This window comes from Fringilla coelebs (genome assembly GCF_963513975.1).
Source record: "Fringilla coelebs genome assembly, chromosome: 15".
Lineage (NCBI taxonomy): Eukaryota > Metazoa > Chordata > Aves > Passeriformes > Fringillidae > Fringilla > Fringilla coelebs.
In genome coordinates, this window is record NC_140041.1 from 3,775,039 (window position 1) to 3,793,389 (window position 18,351).

The 18,351-nt window shown below is 51.5% G+C and overlaps 2 protein-coding genes across 2 annotated transcripts in view; one reads left to right on the top strand and one right to left on the bottom strand.

The window, feature by feature from the left end:
* NRG2 (neuregulin 2) overlaps positions 1-5,940 on the top strand; it is a gene marked incomplete at both ends in the record, with an annotated part of 155,102 nt that extends 149,162 nt beyond the window's left edge. Inside the window, 3 exons of the mRNA XM_084215654.1 lie at positions 1,170-1,297; positions 3,722-3,946; positions 5,283-5,940. Coding sequence (XP_084071780.1) covers positions 1,170-1,297; positions 3,722-3,946; positions 5,283-5,940 — 1,011 coding nt within the window. The remainder of the gene's footprint in view (positions 1-1,169; positions 1,298-3,721; positions 3,947-5,282) is intronic.
* A 7,038-nt stretch (positions 5,941-12,978) lies between these two features.
* PSD2 (pleckstrin and Sec7 domain containing 2) overlaps positions 12,979-18,351 on the bottom strand; it is a gene marked incomplete at both ends in the record, with an annotated part of 33,557 nt that continues 28,184 nt past the window's right edge. Inside the window, 4 exons of the mRNA XM_084215772.1 lie at positions 12,979-13,185; positions 14,736-14,879; positions 15,886-16,030; positions 17,269-17,426. Of these exons, the coding sequence (XP_084071898.1) occupies positions 12,979-13,185; positions 14,736-14,879; positions 15,886-16,030; positions 17,269-17,426 (654 nt within the window). The remainder of the gene's footprint in view (positions 13,186-14,735; positions 14,880-15,885; positions 16,031-17,268; positions 17,427-18,351) is intronic.

Consider the following 18,351-nt stretch of genomic DNA (forward strand, 5'->3'; position numbering starts at 1 on the left):
TGCCTGCGTGTGAGGAGCAAAGCGCAAACAAACTTGAGCAAAAGGAAAGATTCTGCATAGAAACATTTCCAAAACCAACATCTGAAGGGAAATGTGATTTTGCTTTGAAAGTACAGGATGAGATTCAGGCATTTGGGATAGGCTTGTTTTGATTAATCAAGTGTGACCCTGATTTCCACTAGGAGAGATGTTCCCAATGTTTCCTGTTTATTATGCTGTCCTGTCAACTCCCACTTGGTGGGATGACAAACGGGATCAGCACGGCAGTGACCGGAGTCGCCGTGGTGAAACACATCAGGGTGATGTGGTCAGCTGTCCATCAGCCCACCTGCCCATGCCAGGGGCTCTGTCCTGCTGGGATGCCACTGTCACACCAATGAGAACAATCTAAATCTCTCTAGGGCAGGATCTAGAGGGCAGTTCAGCCACTCTCGTGACTTCAGTCGTGCGAGGTTCCATCAGACCCCGTGAACTCAAGGGCCATCAATGGGCTGAAGTGCTTTGCTGGACCAAGGCCTTGAAAGGGATCAGAAAAAGGGAAGGGGGAGGCAGAGGCGAACAAGAAGCAGTTAGAAATGAATCCAATCAATCAGCTGCAAGCTCTGTTGGGTCAGCCTTAGGATATTAAAATTTAGCTAGGTTGGATCCCAACCATGCAGGAAGGAGAAAAGGAATTCTAAGAACCACAGCCCCTGGCCCCATAGTACTGACTCTCAGAGAGCTTAGTGCCCCTGTGAGAAGCAGGGCTGGTTGTAAGATGAAGGAATATCTCAGCATAAATATTTGGATCACATCTGGTGTTTCTGTAGGACTCACACCTCTGACAGATTTCATGTTGTTCTCTGTTTGCTGGTACTCGGCCGGGTGTAACCAGCTGTGGGCAGAGATGTGTCTCTGCTCAGTAGCTACACATGGTACCACTGTCCTTTGGGGAATCCCTTGGCTCTCCAAACCCTTCTGCAATCCCTGTGCCACAGCCCTTTCCCAGTGTTCAAAGTGAAGGGGAAGACAAAAGCCTCCACCCTCCTTGTCCCTTCCTGTGGGGTGCAGAGCTTCTGGGTACACTCAGTCCTCACTGATTTTACCAGAAATAATCAGGCCAGCTAAATTTTTCTTTGGCAGCATTCACAGACTGGTGGCTGATCTGTGTGATTCTTCGTATTTTGCAGTATATTTCTAAGAATGTTTCTGCCACCGAGCACGTGATCCGAAGGGAAACAGAGACGACCTTTTCTGGAAGTCACTCCTGCTCCCCGTCCCATCACTGCTCCACAGCCACTCCAACCTCCAGCCAGAGGTGATGTATACCATTTTCTCTGGACTTTTTCCTACTATTTGCTGTGGGATGCTGTGAGATTCTAAGATTTTTCTTTCACCTCCCTTTTGGCTCTGTAGTGGCATACGAGCCATGTCTACCCTGCAGGACTCTGCAAGCACAGCTGGTTAGTGAGTGGTGTGGAAAAGTGTGTTCCTTGGCCTGCAGAGAGGTGACAGCAGGGTCCTGCAGCACTGACATAGCTGGAAAACAGGAGGAAATGAGCCTGTGCTTCCATGCTTTGCACAGACCCAAACAGGAGGATGTGTGTAGGAAAGGTTTTGCAGGTTGACTCTGCAGCCATCTGAAATACTTCATTAAGCACACAAAGGGTTATGTGTTTCATGTTTAGAATGTACTTGCCTTGTGGGATACAAACTACCCAAAATATCACCAAATGTTTCGATTGCTTCCTCAGAGTCGAGGTCTGACTTGGAAGTCACAGGTTTTGACCAGAAAGAAAATGCTCCTGTGCAATTTATCAGCCTCCACCTCAGGTGGTGGCTCCTCTTTCACTAGAAGTCATTCTGAAGCTTTTTGGAAAACTTGGTCTAGCAGGAAAGTACCAATAGTGCTTTGTGACAAAGGATGAGACATATTTTTTGTTTTCATTTCAAAATAACCACTGGGGTAAGAAAACCATGGCTTGAAACCTGAATCTTCTCAAGGTTTCTTAGAACATTTAAATTGCAGATGGACCTCCCTGTTTTTATGATGTCCAAAAAAGTCTTTCTTTCAAATGCTCTAAAGAAAGTCCTGTGCTGTTTTGAGCTTGGATGTTCCAGTTCCTCCTCTTAGACAGCTCTTGTGCTTCTTCCAGTAGGTGCCAGGGGTTTTCCTTGGAGATCTCTTTGATAGGTGACTGGCTCATGCCTTTCATTAGCCTGATGGGGTTTTCTCCATTCATCTGGGAATGCAGGAATTCTTTCAGCTGAAGCTCACAGATGGCTCCAGGCAGGTTTCCTTAGGGTCCAGGCATTCCTCAGGGTTGAGCAAGTAGTCTCAGTTACAATGGGCAAGATCAACTTCAGATGTTGGATTTTCAGGTGAATTCCTCCTCAGATTCCTCTGGCTATACCTCCAACAAGTAGAGAAGGAGCCAGAAATGTCTTGATTGGCTGGGAATGATTCTTTTTTCCAGGGAAATCCACTCCTCATGAGCTAGACAAGATGTTCTCCAGTTTTTCTTGCATTCATGCTTTTCAGCCCAGCCCTGGCTAGGTGTGTGCAAGTTTGAGCCAGGTGCACAGAGGCTCCCGTGCCTGCAGAGCTGCACCTTGTTGGCCTTCCATGCTCACTTAAAAGGCCTGGGCCATCCCTGGGCACCCTCTGAAGACACAAAGGTGTGTCTGGAGGGCAGCATTAGCTCATGACAGCTGTAGGGAGGAACCTACCTTGGGTAGCCTCTGGTCCTGGCTACCTGCCACCTCATTTTCCTGAGTCAAGTGCAGCAAGCAGGTGCTTCTTGAAGTCATGCCAGAGGCAAACTACTGGCATAATCAGGCTCCATTTTACTCCATCAGTGCCTCTAATGAGGACGCTGTTTGAAGTTATAAATGAGCATGTGCCTGGAGCCATCAATAATTAACAACTTCTTGGGAAATCTTAATGAGGGCTGTTCTCCTCTGTAAACCCCCACCCAAAATCCTCCGCCCACACAGCTCCATCTGGTGCAGTTTGGGAGCTGAGAGGGGTTGCTCTCATGTATCACGTGTTTCTGCAATGGTGGGGGTCAGCCTGGTGGCCGTGGCACTGGTGGGACCCCAGTGGGCAGGTGGCCCTGGGCATCCCCAGTGAGTCCTCGTGGGATGGATGTTCTCTTTGCACCAAGGCTGGGGCTGGGGGGGCTGCAGCTGCTCAGCACATCATGGTCTTTGTCTAGCACCTTGAAAGTGTTTTCCTGCCAAAATCTTTGGTAGACTTTGCTCTGCTAATTTTGAGTGGCTTCTCCTGGCTCCTCTCTGGTAGCAATTCCAAAGGGGCTGTCACTTGGCAGTGCAGGTGGCACATTTGAAGGAACTTGGCTGACTTGCCTTGGCATAGCCAGTGTGTTATTCCACACCCAGAACACTTCGCAAGCACAAAGCAGAATTGCCCTGGCCTCCCTCCAGAGGCTGTCCCATCCTGCTCCCAGGCATGTATTCCTCCGTGGTGGGATAAATACCTGCTATTGCACTGGTTTACTTCCTTTGTCCTCTAATGGCATCTCCAAGAAGGAGCAAAGAATGGCAAATCAAAGATAGGGCTGGGAATCTGGGCTTCCCTGGCCAGATGTATCCTAATGAGAGAGAGAGAAGGGGGACAGCAGTGTGAGGCGCAGAGCTGAGCGCGAGCAGTGCCTGTGTCTTTGGAGAGCAGCTGGGTGGGGGCTCCTTGCTCACTGTCCACATGGGCTTTGCTCCACAGACATGAAAGCCACACCTGGAGCTTGGAGCGAACAGAGAGCCTGACTTCAGACTCCCAGTCTGGGATAATGCTGTCCTCGGTGGGAACCAGTAAATGCAACAGCCCTGCGTGCGTGGAGGCGCGGGCGCGGCGCGGGGCCACCTTCTGCATCGAGGAGCAGCGGCGGCCCACCACGCAGTACCGCGACTCCGTGGACTCCCTGCGCGACTCGCCCCACAGCGAGAGGTCAGACCCACTGCTTGCTGCCCCCACAGCACGGCAGAGGCAAGCCATGCCTCTGTGCCAAGCCCAAAAACGTTTGCCTTTGCCAGCCCTAGAGTGGCGGTGCCGTGGTGGAATTGGGGAAACTCCAGGCATGGTGCTACCAGAGGAAGCCCAATTTCCCCAGGAGGCCACTCTGGTCGGGCAGCAGCCAGCTCTGCACCCTGGTGGCAGTGTAGGTTTGGAGCACAGGGATGATGGGTGTGGAATATGCCTGGCTGCAGTCAGCAACTCTAGAGAAAAACTGGCTGGGAGAACACCCTGGGCAGCTTGGTTGGCTGCCAAGCAGCATCTGGCCCTCAGGTGCTTGGGGAAAAGGTGTCTGTCCTCAGAACCATCCTGGATGGCCAGGAGAGAAGGTGCTGCACGTGGGCACAGCCTTGGGACAGGACTTGGTAGGACCCAGCCTTCAAGGAACACAGCTGCAGAGCTGAGACACCAGCAGCAGCAGTTGTCCTCTTCCCAGTCTGGCTCCTGATGGAGCAGAGGCACATCTCCACCCTTGTTCCAGCCCTTTGCAGGTGGCCATGAGTGACTCTTGGTGGCCACATTGCCCCTCTTGGGCAGTTGCCCTTCAAGGCAGTGGAACTTATCCATGGGGCAGAGGAGAAAGGCAGCATCTCCTGCTCTCATTCCTGTCCCTGGTCCATTCAGGCAGACTGACCCAGCTCCTATGGAGATCTCACACATCACAAAACACATGAGTAAAAAGGCATGGGTGAGTGAGAGAGCCTGGGCAGGTGGAATTGGGCAGAGATACCACTGGGAATATCAAGAAGGAACAAGATCTGCTCCTTAGAAAGAGATGGTGCTGAAGAAAGGGCTAGAGAGAGGGGCTAGACCAGACCTGAGTGACCATGCTGATGTTTTCACTAGAGCAGATGAAAGTGGCTTTTCGAGACACAAGATTTTTGCTAAGTCAGAGAAAGCAATGCCCAGGGCTTCCCCATCTGTGGCCTGAGCAGGAAGAGGGAATTCCAGGGACCTTCCTCAGAGACAAGCCTGGCAGCTCCAGAGGGAACAGAAAGCAGCTGTCAGGCAGATGAGAGGCAGTGAAGCCATGACTCAGCCTGCTGGGAGATGCTGCAGGGTTTGCAGCGATGCAGAGTGGGAATTGTGCATCGAGTCCCTCGGGAGAAGCAGTTTGGGGGATGCTCAGCACACGCTGCCCATTGAAGCCAGCAGCTCAGCCACTGGAGGCCTCCTGGGGCCAGGCGTTCAAAGCTAGCCCAGCAAAGCGCGGGCTCGGCCGGCGGGTTTTGGGTCGTTCGGTGTCCAAACGGAGGTGTTGCTTTTCCAGGTACGTGTCGGCCCTGACCACACCAGCACGCCTGTCGCCCGTTGACTTCCACTACTCGATGACCACGCAGGTGCCCACCTTCGAGATCACGTCCCCCAACTCGGCGCACGCCGTGTCCCTGCCGCCGGCGGCCCCCATCAGCTTCCGCGTGGAGGAGCAGCAGCCCCTCCTGCGGCGGTACCAGCTCCCCTTCCAGGACACGCAGCGGTACGACAGCTACTACCAAAGGAAGACCTACCTAAACGACAGCATGGGGAGCCTGCCCTCCAGCCCCTTCCGCATCACAGAGGACGACGAGTACGAGACGACGCAGGAGTACGTCACAGCGCTAGAGCAGCCAAAGAAAACAGCCAGCAGCAACAGGCGGTGGAAAAAATCCAAACTGAACGGGCACATCCCTCACAGAGCCAGAGCCGTCCGGGACTCCTTCTCCTTGAGCAGCGCCTCTTACAGCGAGTCTGACGAGGAGCTGGTGGCCGAGAGCACGCCGTTCCTAAGCACTCAGAACAATGAGGCGGCGCACGCGGAGTCGCCGCCGCTGCACCGGCCGGGCGACAGCCGGACTCACTACTCGTGCCGCGGGCACAGCGCGCACGGCGACGGCGGCCGCGGCAGCCTGGCGCACGTGGCGCCCAAAGCGGACCCCGACCCTCTCTAGGCGCCTCCCGCGCTCCTGCATGGGCGAGCCGCGCGGAGCAGGCCGAGGGCGAGACAAAACCACACAAACCGCAGAACGAGACAGAACAGAACAAAACAAAACAAATAAATATTTTTATTTTATATAAAAGAGGGAAAAACAAAAAATATAACAAATAAAAAATGTTTTATTTTCATTTTAGCAAAGTTGTCTTATAATAGCTAACGACAATGACTTTTTTATAGGGAATCTCTATTTATATGTAATGTCTTGATTTACAGCTTCCGAGAAAAAAAAAGTAAAAAAAAAAAAAGAAGAAGAAAAGAAAACAAACAATAAAGTTAAAAAAAAAGTGGGCCAATTTTTGACTACTTAAAAATAGAAAACAAAACTATCGTGGTGCCTTTTGCTGTATGCTAGTGCTGGGATTCATGCCGAGGATTCTGTTTCAGTAGCATTTTTAAGGTCATAGATTTTTGTTTGGGAGACAACCTGTCACAAGGGCGCTCTTCTGTTGGAAGAAAACAGCCTTGCCACTTTGCCCCGTACCCTGCTATTAATGATCTTATTCTTTAAAGTATTGTTTAAACACACATTAAGGACATGAGTGGGAGCGTTTCCATTATCATGTCTGACGAGGATCTGTCTTGCCCTGTAAACTACTTGTATTTTCGCTTAAATCAGGAGAAAAAGAAACCCAACAGCACTGTGCTGAAATGCAGAAATAACGTTTCTTTTGCCACACAGGTAGGAAGAGAAAACGAAATCGCGCAGCAGCAGCAGCCCTTACAATATAGCTCTCAACCTTTGGCCATCTCCCCGGTGGGTCTGGAGTGGGGTTGGCGCAGGTCTGCAGTGAAGCCGGGCGGACAGCCCTGTGCCCACGGTGGATCACACCCGTCACGTCCCCTTGCACCCGGGTGGCCGAGCCAGCCCCGTTCAGCCGCGGTGCCCGTGGCCGCCCCGGCGCCGTGCTGGCCGCAGCGTCCCTCGGCTGAGCGGTGCCGCCGTGGCTGGAGCCGTGGTGTCCCGGGTGACACCCTTGGCCGGGCTGCCGGGGGACACCCACAGGGTGGTCCCGTGGCGCAGACGGCCGCGTGTCACCCTGGACACGGCGCCAGGCCACGTGCCCCAGGGGTCAGCAGGACCCCGAGCGCTCTGGGCCCCGCTTGTCGCCGCCGCCGTGGCCAGGCAGGGCCTGGGGGGCCCAGCGAGCGGATTGTCCCTGCGCCGTGCCACGTGTTGTAAGGACAGTTGGTACCGTCACCTCCTGCCATCGGTGACGGACGTCGCGTCCCCAAACCCGGAGCAGCTCTGGCCATCGGCTCTGTGGCGCAAAGAGACAGTCCTGCGTGTCCAGGCGGCAGAGCATCCCCCGTGGAAGTGCCCCCCTCTCCTCAGTTCTCTGCAGCAAACCTGTTTACATTGTAGCCTGACTTTTTTCTTTTTATATTTTTACTTCTGCATGTCCTTTGCATTTCAGATACTGTAGATTGGATGCATGGTGAAGCTGTGACTGAGAAGATAATACAACAATTGACAGTGTATTATTTCATTTAACTTTTAGCAATAAAGTAACTAAACCCTCTATTCCTCACCCGTGATGGGGTCAGATAGAAAACTCTGCTAATTTGTCATAAGATGATTGTCAAAGTTTGCTCTGGATTGTCTGAATGTCAGAACTCTTGACTGTTTAACACTTGAACATTTTTTATATTATAAATAAAATAAGAAATAACAAGCTGTGGGCTGCATTAATCTCAGGCCCTTTAGGGCAAATAGGGAGCTGTGCCAGGCACCATACACAGAATCACAGACTGGCTGAGGCTGGAGGAGACTCCTTCCACATTTCCTGCTCCCCCAGCTCACCCAGACCCAGCTGCCCAGGCCTCTGCCCAGTCAGAGTTTATCTTCAGGGATGGCAGTACCACGACTTCTTTGGGTAACCTCTGCCGGTGTTTGGTCCCTCCCAAAGCAAAAACTTGTCTTCTTGTATTCAAACTGGCATTTTTATCTCAAAGTTTGCGTACAGATTCATACTGTGTAGGCCTTCTATCAAACCCTGAAAACTCTCTACAAACCCATTTCTCACACAAACTGGATTTACTCATTTTTAATTTGGGCCCTTTGCCTCGTTTATTATTTTAGGCCTATTTCCTCATGTCCTCAACACTCTGAGAAGAGTTCCAGCTCTCTTCTTCACTGCCATCCATTGGGTATTTATACACATGGATGAGGCCCCACCGAGCCTTCTCCTCTCCAGGCTGGACAGTTCCAGCTCCCGCATCCCTTCCTCATATGAGAGATGCTCTGGTTCAGTAAAGATCCTTATGCCCATAAAGACCCATAGTTGGGTGTTTTTCTACCTGGTATGGACATTTGACCTTCCCTGCAGGGCTCAGGAGTGAAGGCTCACTGAGGTGAGTGAATGCTGCCCACACATCTCTGGGGGTGCCATTCCTCCTCCAGCTGCAGATCAGGAGATCCCCCTCCACTTGAACCATGTGAGTTCCCAGATGTGCCAAGAGAGGTCAGGATGCTTGGCATGTGCTGTGGGCACCTGTTTAGTGACTTGAGTGGAGTGGAGAAGTGTTAGGTCCAACCCTGGCAGGGCTGTGCTGCCACGCAGCACTGACCCACCCACAAAACAGGGCCCTTGTTCAGCTCCTCCAGGGGAAATCTGTGTCTCTGCCATCCCACACAGGGACTCTCTGACAGTGTGGGGTGGTCACAGGAGCACAGTCCCTGAGGTGGCACCCGTGGCTCCATCCAGCTCAGAACTCACTCCCCTGTTCCTGCTCAGTGAACAGGTATCCAAAAGCCCCAGCTGAGCTCAGCAAGAGAGGGATGTTACAGTGAGTCAATCCTATTGAAAGGGATAGGTTGGAACTAACTGATCTGGATGGAACTGGATGATTTTTAGTGCCCCCTTCCAACCCAAATCATTCTATAATTCTGTGGATGCCCAGAGCTGTGAGAGAACTGCCCAGCCCTCACAGTGCTGCCCATGCTGGAGGCCAGGCTAAGCACACCCACAGCCTGGGCTTCTCCTGCCCCAGCTCCCCCAGGATGCCCATTGCCCTGGAGTGACCCAGCTGTGTCACAGGCCACCCCAAACATTCATTGCACGTCCTGTGAGACCTCCAGACAGACCAGAGGGCTCAGCACTTCACCCTGAATGAAGGCATCTCAGCACTGCTTTCCCAGAAGGTTAAAGGCTGAAGGACCCTGCCCTCCTGCCCATGTCACCCAACAAAAATGTGCAAAGGAGGTGTTAGACCTGGGATAAAGGTGGTGTGGACAAGTCCTGATTTGGGTGACATTTTCCTTTGGACACATTGTGCCCCACATTGTGCCCCACCTCTGTGCAGCCCCAAGCCTCGCTGGACAGGGCAGCTCTCCACCCCTGTTCCTCCTGGGACATGCCCCACATCCCCATTGCCTTTGATCCCCCTCAGCTGCTCCAGCGGCTCCCAGAGCAAGGTGAGATGGACAGGAATGGGCAGAGAACACCCAACCCTTGGAAGGGACACATGTGGGTGATCACCAAGGCTGATCTCTGGGGAAATCAGACATATGGAAGAGAGAGATTGGGTGCCTTTGTCTTCCCAAAGCAGCCCCATCTCCCTGCCTGGCTCTCCTCAGGATCTGTGAGCTCCACCCATGGAGAAGCCCCCCCAAGGCAGGCACAGCAGCATCTGTGGTACAGGTACAGCTCTTGGGTCTCCCTGGCACGTGGAACAACCCTGTGGCCGCATCTCAGGGTGTGCTCAATGCAGCTGATCCCCACCAGGAATATCTCTGGGTCCCTTGGAGAGGAGCTGTGGGTTTGCCCTGCACAGGGGGATATTTCCCTGCCCCATGGTTTGCAGGGATCTGTGATACCCTGCATCTGCTGAGACACCACCAGCTCTGAGCCATGGCAGCCTCAGGATTCTTTGTGGTGATTTTTTTGTTAAACGCGCCCCTTGATTCCCATAATTGTGTTCTATATTTAGAGGCAGTTACGCTACTTCAATTTTCTCTCCAATTGCCTCTGAAGGAAGCCTGCATCTCTCTCTTTTTTCCCTGGCTGGTTTATTTTTAGACTCCTCGTTTCCAGCCGTGCGTGCTCCTAGGGTTTTGCCGTAAATATTTTACAGCAATTTTCACAGGTGGGGGAGCCACCAGAGCCTCCTGACAGCTCTCTGCATGCATGGTGCCTTTAGTGCCCTTCCCAGAGGGCAAGGAGTTGCTTTCCTGACAGAGTTGGGTGGCACAAGCAGGGGACGAGTGTTGGATCCTGGCTTTGGGGTCACAAAGTCTCCCCCACAAAGAAGCCCCTCTAAAATGAATGTGGTTGTGTGCAGGGCCTGGCAGGGAGGTCAGGCTGAAGCACCACTGCCAGGTGAGCTTGTGTGAGACCCAAAGCAGTCGTGGTGCCTGCTGGAGGGACTGGCACAGCCTGGGGATGTGCAGAAAGTGCATCTGAGTGACTCCATGATGTGGCTGCCTAATTCCTCTGAGATGCTGCTCTTCCCTGTTAGTGGTGGGTGCCTGAGTCCTTGACCTCTGAGAAGGGAGAAAAGGGATGAAAAAAATCCATTTTCTTCCAAGTCACAAGCTGAGGCTGTGGATCGGTCAAACAAGGCATTTTTGGTTCTGCCCTCATGTAGGTAGGATGCTCTCAACACATTTTCAGGTACCTGTGCACCTGGATCAGGACTTGTGCACGAGGCAAACTGCAGGTACTCAGCAAGAGCAAGTTTAATACCCTGAGCTGTCTCACCAAGTGTTGTCTGACATCAGCTGCCACCCCTTCCACATCCATTGGGTGTTCAGTCTCACAGCCCTGAGTCTCTTTCCTGCTGCCCAGAGGAGACTTTGCAGATCTTTCCTTTCTCTGCAAGTTACTCCCAGCTGAGGATGGCAGACTGGCACCTTCAGCCAGGGGGCTGAGCTGCTCTTGGTGACAGCTCAAACACATTGGAGATGCCACTGGCACTGGGAGGGATGCTCAGAAAGGGAAGATTGAAATACAAAATATTACCTGGGATTTTGGAGACAAGGAGTTGGGCCCTGCTTTCCCCTGGACTTCCACTGTGAGAGTCTCAGCACCAGACACTTCATGTGAGTAGGAACATCTTGGGGGTCTTCAGTGCAGGAATGTCTGTACAATACCTGGCACAAAAGCAAGGATGCCTTGGAGGAACAGCCACAGACTCCTCTGGGAACTGTTGTGAGAACATCTCCAGTCACAATGCAGGGCTTGGTGCCTTTCTGCTCCCATCAATCTCTAGGCTGTATGTGGACAGACACACCTGGGATGTACCAGGAGGAGGGAAGAGTTCCTTGACCGTGCTCCCAAAGCAGCCCATCTATCCACATCTGCTCCAGAACCATCCAAGAGGATGGGTGGGCTGGTACTCACTTGTGGAAAGGAATTGATGTTTTCTGGTGCTGTCTGTCCATAGGATCCTGACTTTTCTGCATCAGGTGCTGGTGCTTATCTGAATCAGCCTGGCCTTCTGGTGCTGTGAAATCTGGGATCAATCCAGCACACGGTGGAACTATGCTTCAGACCAATTCTCTTTACCAACAGATTCAGTTTTATTGTTATTCTTTTTTTACATGGTTCTTAGTGCATCATTTCAAATAAACTATCAAACTGTACAAAGAAACAGAGATAAAAGAAGAGGCGATAAAGTTGAGAAGAGGTTTTTAGTGTCATGAACCGTCATGGAAAACAGTAGTCCATAGGCTCTCAAACATTGAAGGTCCAAATAAATCTTATTTTGTTTGTTTAAAAAATGCTGCAAAATATAAACAATAAATGACTGTAATTAGCAGCTACAAGATCCTTCAAAACTGGAACTTGATTACTGTGAACGCACCTAGGGGAAAGAAAAGCGATCTGAGATAAAGGATCAAACGAAACTGTGAAATAAATAAAGTGTGGGAGGACAGTCGTGGCATTGAAATGCAGAGGAATCACTTCAGCACAACAGTAAATCATTGGACCACAGACAGCAGAAAGGAACAGAAACACAATTCCCACTTAAAAGAGTACAGCATGTGCATCGCAGGATGGAAGATGGAAGATACAGCAGGGATGGGCAGGGGGATCACTCCTGCACACCAAGATTCCACTGGAGCTCGCACACAGCTCCAGTTGTGCCTCGAACCCAGAGTGGATCCCCTGGCTGCCAAACTGGCAGCCACTTGGGCAGTTTGTCTGAATCAGCAGGAATGGGAGAGCGATGTTTCACAGCAAAGCCGGGTGGGATTTCCATTCGAGTAAAAAAGAGGAGAAAAAAGAAACAAAAAAGATACACAGCTATTCCATTTTTTTAGAACATCCTGGTGGGCTGGTCAGACCCTCCACGTCCCTAGTGTCTTCCCCAGGCAGCTTGCCTTCACTTGCACACTGAGGTTAAAAACCCAGGTTAAAGTTTCCTTATATATATATATTTATTTATATATATTCATATGTATATATATATATATATAAAAAAAAAAGGGTAAGGTGACAGAGGACCCTTCAGGCTTCTCCTGCCAGGAGCAGGTGACATTCCCACGTGGCCGTGCTGAAGGCTCGCGACACCCGTCCTGTCACGCCGTGCTCCTCGTGGGGCAGGGACGTGCCCCTGCCACCCTGTGCCCTTCTCTGGGAGCGCTGGTGGTGCCACAGACGTCATCTCAGCTCAGCTCCCTGCACTGCCAGGGACTGTGACCATGAACCGCTGGGGATCCAGGGAGGGAAGGACAGAGACAGGGCTGGTGGAGGAAAGAGCGACCCAGCCCTTGGAGAACCAGCATATCCCTTTGTTGTGCAGGCTGCAGCAGGAGGGAAAGAAAAGCCACTGGTGCAGTTGGGAATGAAGAAGAGATGATGCTGAAATGCCAGAGCATTGTCAGAGAGTGTCAACTAAAGCTTTGATTTCTTTCACTAGAGCAATCCCCGTGTCATACATGTCTACAGTTTTGCTCATATAATTTCCTAAGTAAAATTGTGCTCATCAATCTAAGTCCAGGAGCGCAGAGCATCGCCGGTTCATCCCCCCGTGCACGTGTTCCTTGTTAAGTGTTCTGCTCTAAAATGTCCTTTTCTGCCTTACAGCTGAGGGACATGTGCCCTTGGCTCAAGGAAGGGCTGGAATGCGTCTTCCGCAGAGCCATGTCGTCGGCTTCCACCTTGAAGAAACTGGTCTCGATCCTCTCCAGGTCATCTGTCCCCACTTTAATCTTCATGCACAGCAGGTTGATGTAGGTTTCATAGCGGCTCTTCTGCAGGGAAAGAGGGAACAGAGAACCTGGGAACAGGGACAGGCCATGGTGTGTGTGGCACACAGGAACAATTCCATCAGCTGCTGCAGGATAACCCATCCCATACCATCACTAATCACACCCCACAAGTTTAACCCCAGCACAATGCCTGCTCTGTGCAAAGACTGAGTGTTTGAAGGTCTGAGGAGAAAGGTGGGTGTGGGTCTGGGTCTGGGTAGGACTCTCCAGTGGCTTTTACAGGTCTTGGCGGCCACTGTGATTGTGTAAGGAGGATACTGGGGCAAGATGAGATCAACAGACCTGCTGCTCCCTGATTTAGGAGCTCACCTTGATCAGTTAAAATACTGCTGCTCGTCATTGTTTCCATCCAGTGGTTCAGTTATTGCTGCTGAGTTGTGCCCCCAGCGCTCCTCACAGAGCACAGGATAAAGGGAGGCATCCTCTCTGCCTGGATCCTCTGTTCCAATGCTAGATGGGATCTTTTTGAGGGCTTGTGTAATACCCATCCTTTCTCTTAACATCTCAGAAGCAGCCTGTGCTGGCTTCTTTGTCAGCACAAAGAAACAAGCATTTCTGGAGCACATCTCGTAAGACAGATGAGATGAATTATGCCCTGGAAGTGCCAGCTTCTCCTTGAAGACTGAAAAGGCAGTCCAGAGAAAAGCTCAGATAGAGACTTCTCTGCAGGCATTCAAAACCAGAGGCTGGAAAAAGGGAGGCAGCAGCAACTATTTGGAAAGTTGGTACAAAGGCAAGGGAACCAGCAGCTGGGAGCTGTGGCTTTGGAGAACCAGGCTGGGTGTTACACAAAAGGATGGAGCAGCCCAGGCGTGAGGGAGGTGGGATATTTCCATCCTTAGTGATTTTTGGGGCTTGGCCACTAAATGGCACATTTAGTCTGGGCTAAGACTAGGAATAATCCAAATTCCTGCTGGAAGCAAGACTAGAGGCCCCCAGCAGTCCCTTCCCACTGACACCTGTATGGCAAGAACCACATCTTCTGCTCAACTCTCACTGGAACAAAATACCCCATTTCTCCCACAATTAAATGCTTCTTAGACTTTACAGGGAGTTAAAACTTAGGTACATGCACCCTCAAAGGGTCTGTAATCAGCTGTAACACTGGGTATGGCTTTATTTACAAAAATGGTTGCAGTAAAACAGGATTAATTCTCCCAGGGATTCCCTTTGATTTTTATTGATGTTGCTGAAAAAGACTGAGTCACACTGAGAACTGAACCACTCTCGTACTTGGGACCTGAGGAAATGTCAAAATTTGGCACAGTAAAGGAAGACTTTCTTTCTCTTGTCAGTTTTTCCCTCCCCTGGTTAGAAATCACAGAGGGAAAGAAATGGCTCTTATTTCTTTTTTCAGCTTCAGTGCAAAACAGTGAGGCTTGTTGCTGCCCCCAGACCCCCATCCAGCTGGGAGCCCTTGTCCTTCTCTCTCCTTTCACGCTCTCCCAGACTCACAGCACCCACTCTGGAGTTCTGCTCTCCTCAATCAGCCAAGGTACCATTTATCACAGAAAAGATGAAAGTTCCTTTACCTCAAATATTAGGTAATGTTCTTTGAGTCTGTATTCCTCAGCCTCTTTTGACTTGAGGCTCTTCTCTACAGGATGTAATTTATGCTCTGCTAATTCGTCTGCAATCTGCTTCATTTTATTTTCATGAGACCTCAGCTGTTCCTCCTGCCGAGAGAAGCGTGTCAGGTATGAAAAGGTGGAGTGCAGCGCCCGAGTGCTCCGCCTGCCTGTGCCTGGGGGAACTCTCCCTGCAAGGGCTGAGCTCAGCCACCGTGCTGGAGCCAAAGCTCTGCTGTGCACTTGCAAATCCATCTGATAAGGAGCGGCTCAAACACAGGTGTTGGAGTGAGAGCAAAGCTCAGGTATCTCGAGTGCCAAGAATGGATTTCTTTGGCATCACAAGCACAGAATGCTCCTGTAATGTGCATCCTGTACCAGCCAGGCAGCAGCAGTGCTGTCCCATGAGCTGCTCATCCTGCTTTTTTCAGTACCCTCCCCATCTGGGCTCTGACAAAGGTGACCATCTGGCCACATCTGTCTCAGCAGACTGCAGCTGTGTCCCTGCCCTGACATTTCAGGCTGTCCCCTCCTTTGCTGGGGGACAGTGGCAGTGTGTCCCTGCTTTTGGGAAGTGCTAAGGCACATTGGGCCTTCCCTGGAAAGGGAAACAAAAGCTACTCTTTGGATGGCAGCTGCTCTTGGTTAGCTGAGCCTGGTGCACTGTGCCCCCTTGTTTCCAAAGCTTTCCCTACTGACTGGAACTCAGACATCCCTTTTGTCTGTGGGTTTTGAGCTCCAGAAACAGGAGGGTGCCATGATATAAACCAAACCTGTTGGGCTCTGCAGCAGCAACTCTGGAGCTATTCTGCTATTTCCACCCCAGCAACAGGAAGGTGCTGGGATGTGATGGGCAAAAAACAATAAACAAGCCAGAACCAACAGGCAGGTGTGTGCACAGGGCTGTTTACAGCCATTGCAAAAGGAGCACTGGCCACAGGCCAGGATTTTCCACCCCTGTCCGAGCTGCCCACCCCACTCCCCTGTTCCTGCACTGAGCATCTGAGTGTGTCCATCAGGCAGGAACAGGGGGAGCTGCAGACGGGCTCACCCTGGGCTGAAGGGCTTGCTGAGCACTGGGCACCCCTGCAGCACTCCTTCTCTCACACATTACCTGGCACAGCTTGGTCATGGATGAAGGCAGGAGCGGGCGGCAGAACTTCTTCATGGAGCAGATTGCAGCTGGGAAGGCTGGAGCAGAGAAAATGGCAGCAACGAGGTTGATCCGCAGGATCCAGGAGAGCATTTCTTCCTTGCTTCTGTTATGGAGGAGGGAGGAAGAGGAGGGAGTCTGTAAATGCTCTTGAACCAAGACCAGACAACAGCTGACAACAGCCCTGGAGCCACCCATGCTCAGGAAGGCCATCGGGGGCCTTGCTTTGATGCCACTTCTGTGCCAGGTTATGAACAGAGGGAAGCACTGTCTAACTGGCTCCTCTACAGTGCCCTGATGAGCTCAGGGCTGCTGTCTGCCTCTCGAAGCCTGGGCAGTCCTGCCCTCCTCATCAGCTCTGGTTATATTCCTGAGGAGCTGTGGAGAGGCCAGAGCCAAGGATGTGCTGCTCTTAGGAGAGCGAGAGCCACACAGCAGAGGTTCCACAGGGCAGGATGGCATTTCTGCCATTTATGAGACACTGCCCAGGGTCCTTCATCAAATCTGCCCAGACACTGCTCCCCCAAGCCTTCAAGTGGGTGTTTACTGCACAAATTAGTACCCCAGCCCCACGGGAGATGACTTCATCACGCTTGACACTTCCTAGCACCATAACATTCCTCAGCAATGGACTCAGGTAAAACATCCACCCTGGCTGGGGAGACTGCTTTAAGGAGCTTCAGACAGTCTCCCCATCGAAAGCTGACAAGGGGAACCACCACCTGCACCACAAGGATGCTCTCTCTTCCAGGATACACCAACAGAAGCTAGCAAGAGGAGCCCTTTCCCTCAGCCCTGCACATGCCAGCCTGTCACCCTGTTCCTCTGAGTCCTTCTAAGCCTCCTGATGTTCTTGTAATGAACTTTCTCACGCGCTTTTCTGTAAACACTTATTGTTTTGCATTCTTTTCTGGAGGAGATGGACTTTTGGTTTGTCCAGTGTGGACAAGGACAGTGTGGACAGTGGAGAGGTGGCACTGTCACCCTCCATTCCACTGTCACTTTTGGAAATCTATATTGTTGGAGTCAGAATTAAACTTCCCTCTTTTCCACCTTGGAGAATCCAGTGTCTGCTTCTTTCTATTTCGTGTCCTAGAGTGACACCAACCCATCCTGCTCAGTCTGCCTTGATGACAGGAAGGACCTCAAGGGCTGGCACAAAGCTACGAAGAAACTGTGCCCCATGAGCCAATCCTTTGCACAGCCCTGCAGAAATGACCCTCAGCCCCTTCCTCCCCCCAGGTGTGCCCCCATGCGTGTGCTGCTCTGGCCAGGTCCGGGCAGTCTGGCAGGGGCTGGAGGTAAGGCTGCCCACCAGGCACTGCAGGGAGGGCTGGCACTCACGGGGCCTGGAAGAGGAAGACTCTCCAGTCAGCTGTCTTCAGCTTGAGCACGTTGGACTTCTTGCTGTAGTCAGAGGCTTTTGTGGCTAAGGCGTGGTGCACACGGATGGCGTTCTTCAGATCCACTTCAGAGAGGTCTTTGTCAGGTTTATATTCATCCTGTGAAGAGGAACGTTAATTGGATAATGACAACACTAACATTTGTGGGATGCTTTAATGAACCTGCCTTTCTCCCTGTGCTATAATCACAGAGTGCCGGGACCAGGAAAAGCACTGCTTTGTACAGTAAATGCTGGGAGCTGATAATGATAATAATTAACATCTGGCAACTGCTTCCATCATTAAGTTCACTGGGAAGATGTAAAGAAGGAGATGAAAGTTTTAAACATAATTATCAATAGTTATTTCTAACACAGCACATGCCTGAGGCTTTGTGGGGAGGCACAAAGCAGGGCCAGGTTGCTGCAGAGCTTCCCCCACGGTGCAGAGCTCAAACCAGGATGCAACTCCCAATCAGCAGAGGATATCAACGAGCACCTGCTCTGGTGCTGCATCCTCACAGACTCATAGAATGGTTTGGGCTGGAAAGAACTTCAAAGCTCATCCCATTCCAACCCCCAGCCATGGGCAGGGTCACCTACCCCTATCCCAGGCTGCTCCAAGCCCCATCCAGCCTGGCTTTGGACTCTTCCATGGAAGGGGCAGCCACAGCTTCTCTGAACAACCTGTGCTAGGACCTCACCACCCTCTCAGGGAAAATTGTTACCTTACATCTACCTAAATTTCCCCTCTTACAGTTTAAACCCTTTCCTCCTTGATCTACCACTACAGCTTTGTGTGGAGGAAGGTACCCCTGGAGCAGCAGCATCCCTGCAGCCAGGGCACCTGTGGACAGGTGAGGGGCCTGATGGGCAGTTGCCAGTCTGAGAGTGGCCCCCCTGAACCAGCTTTGGTCTCTCTTTGGTACACATGCTCCTTTGGCATGGTAATTCATTAGCCTGGCACTTGCAAATTGCAGCAGCATTCCCTGTATTCCTGCTTTACTTTCTCCATTTCACACAAGTAGAGAAGGTAGCAGTAACTA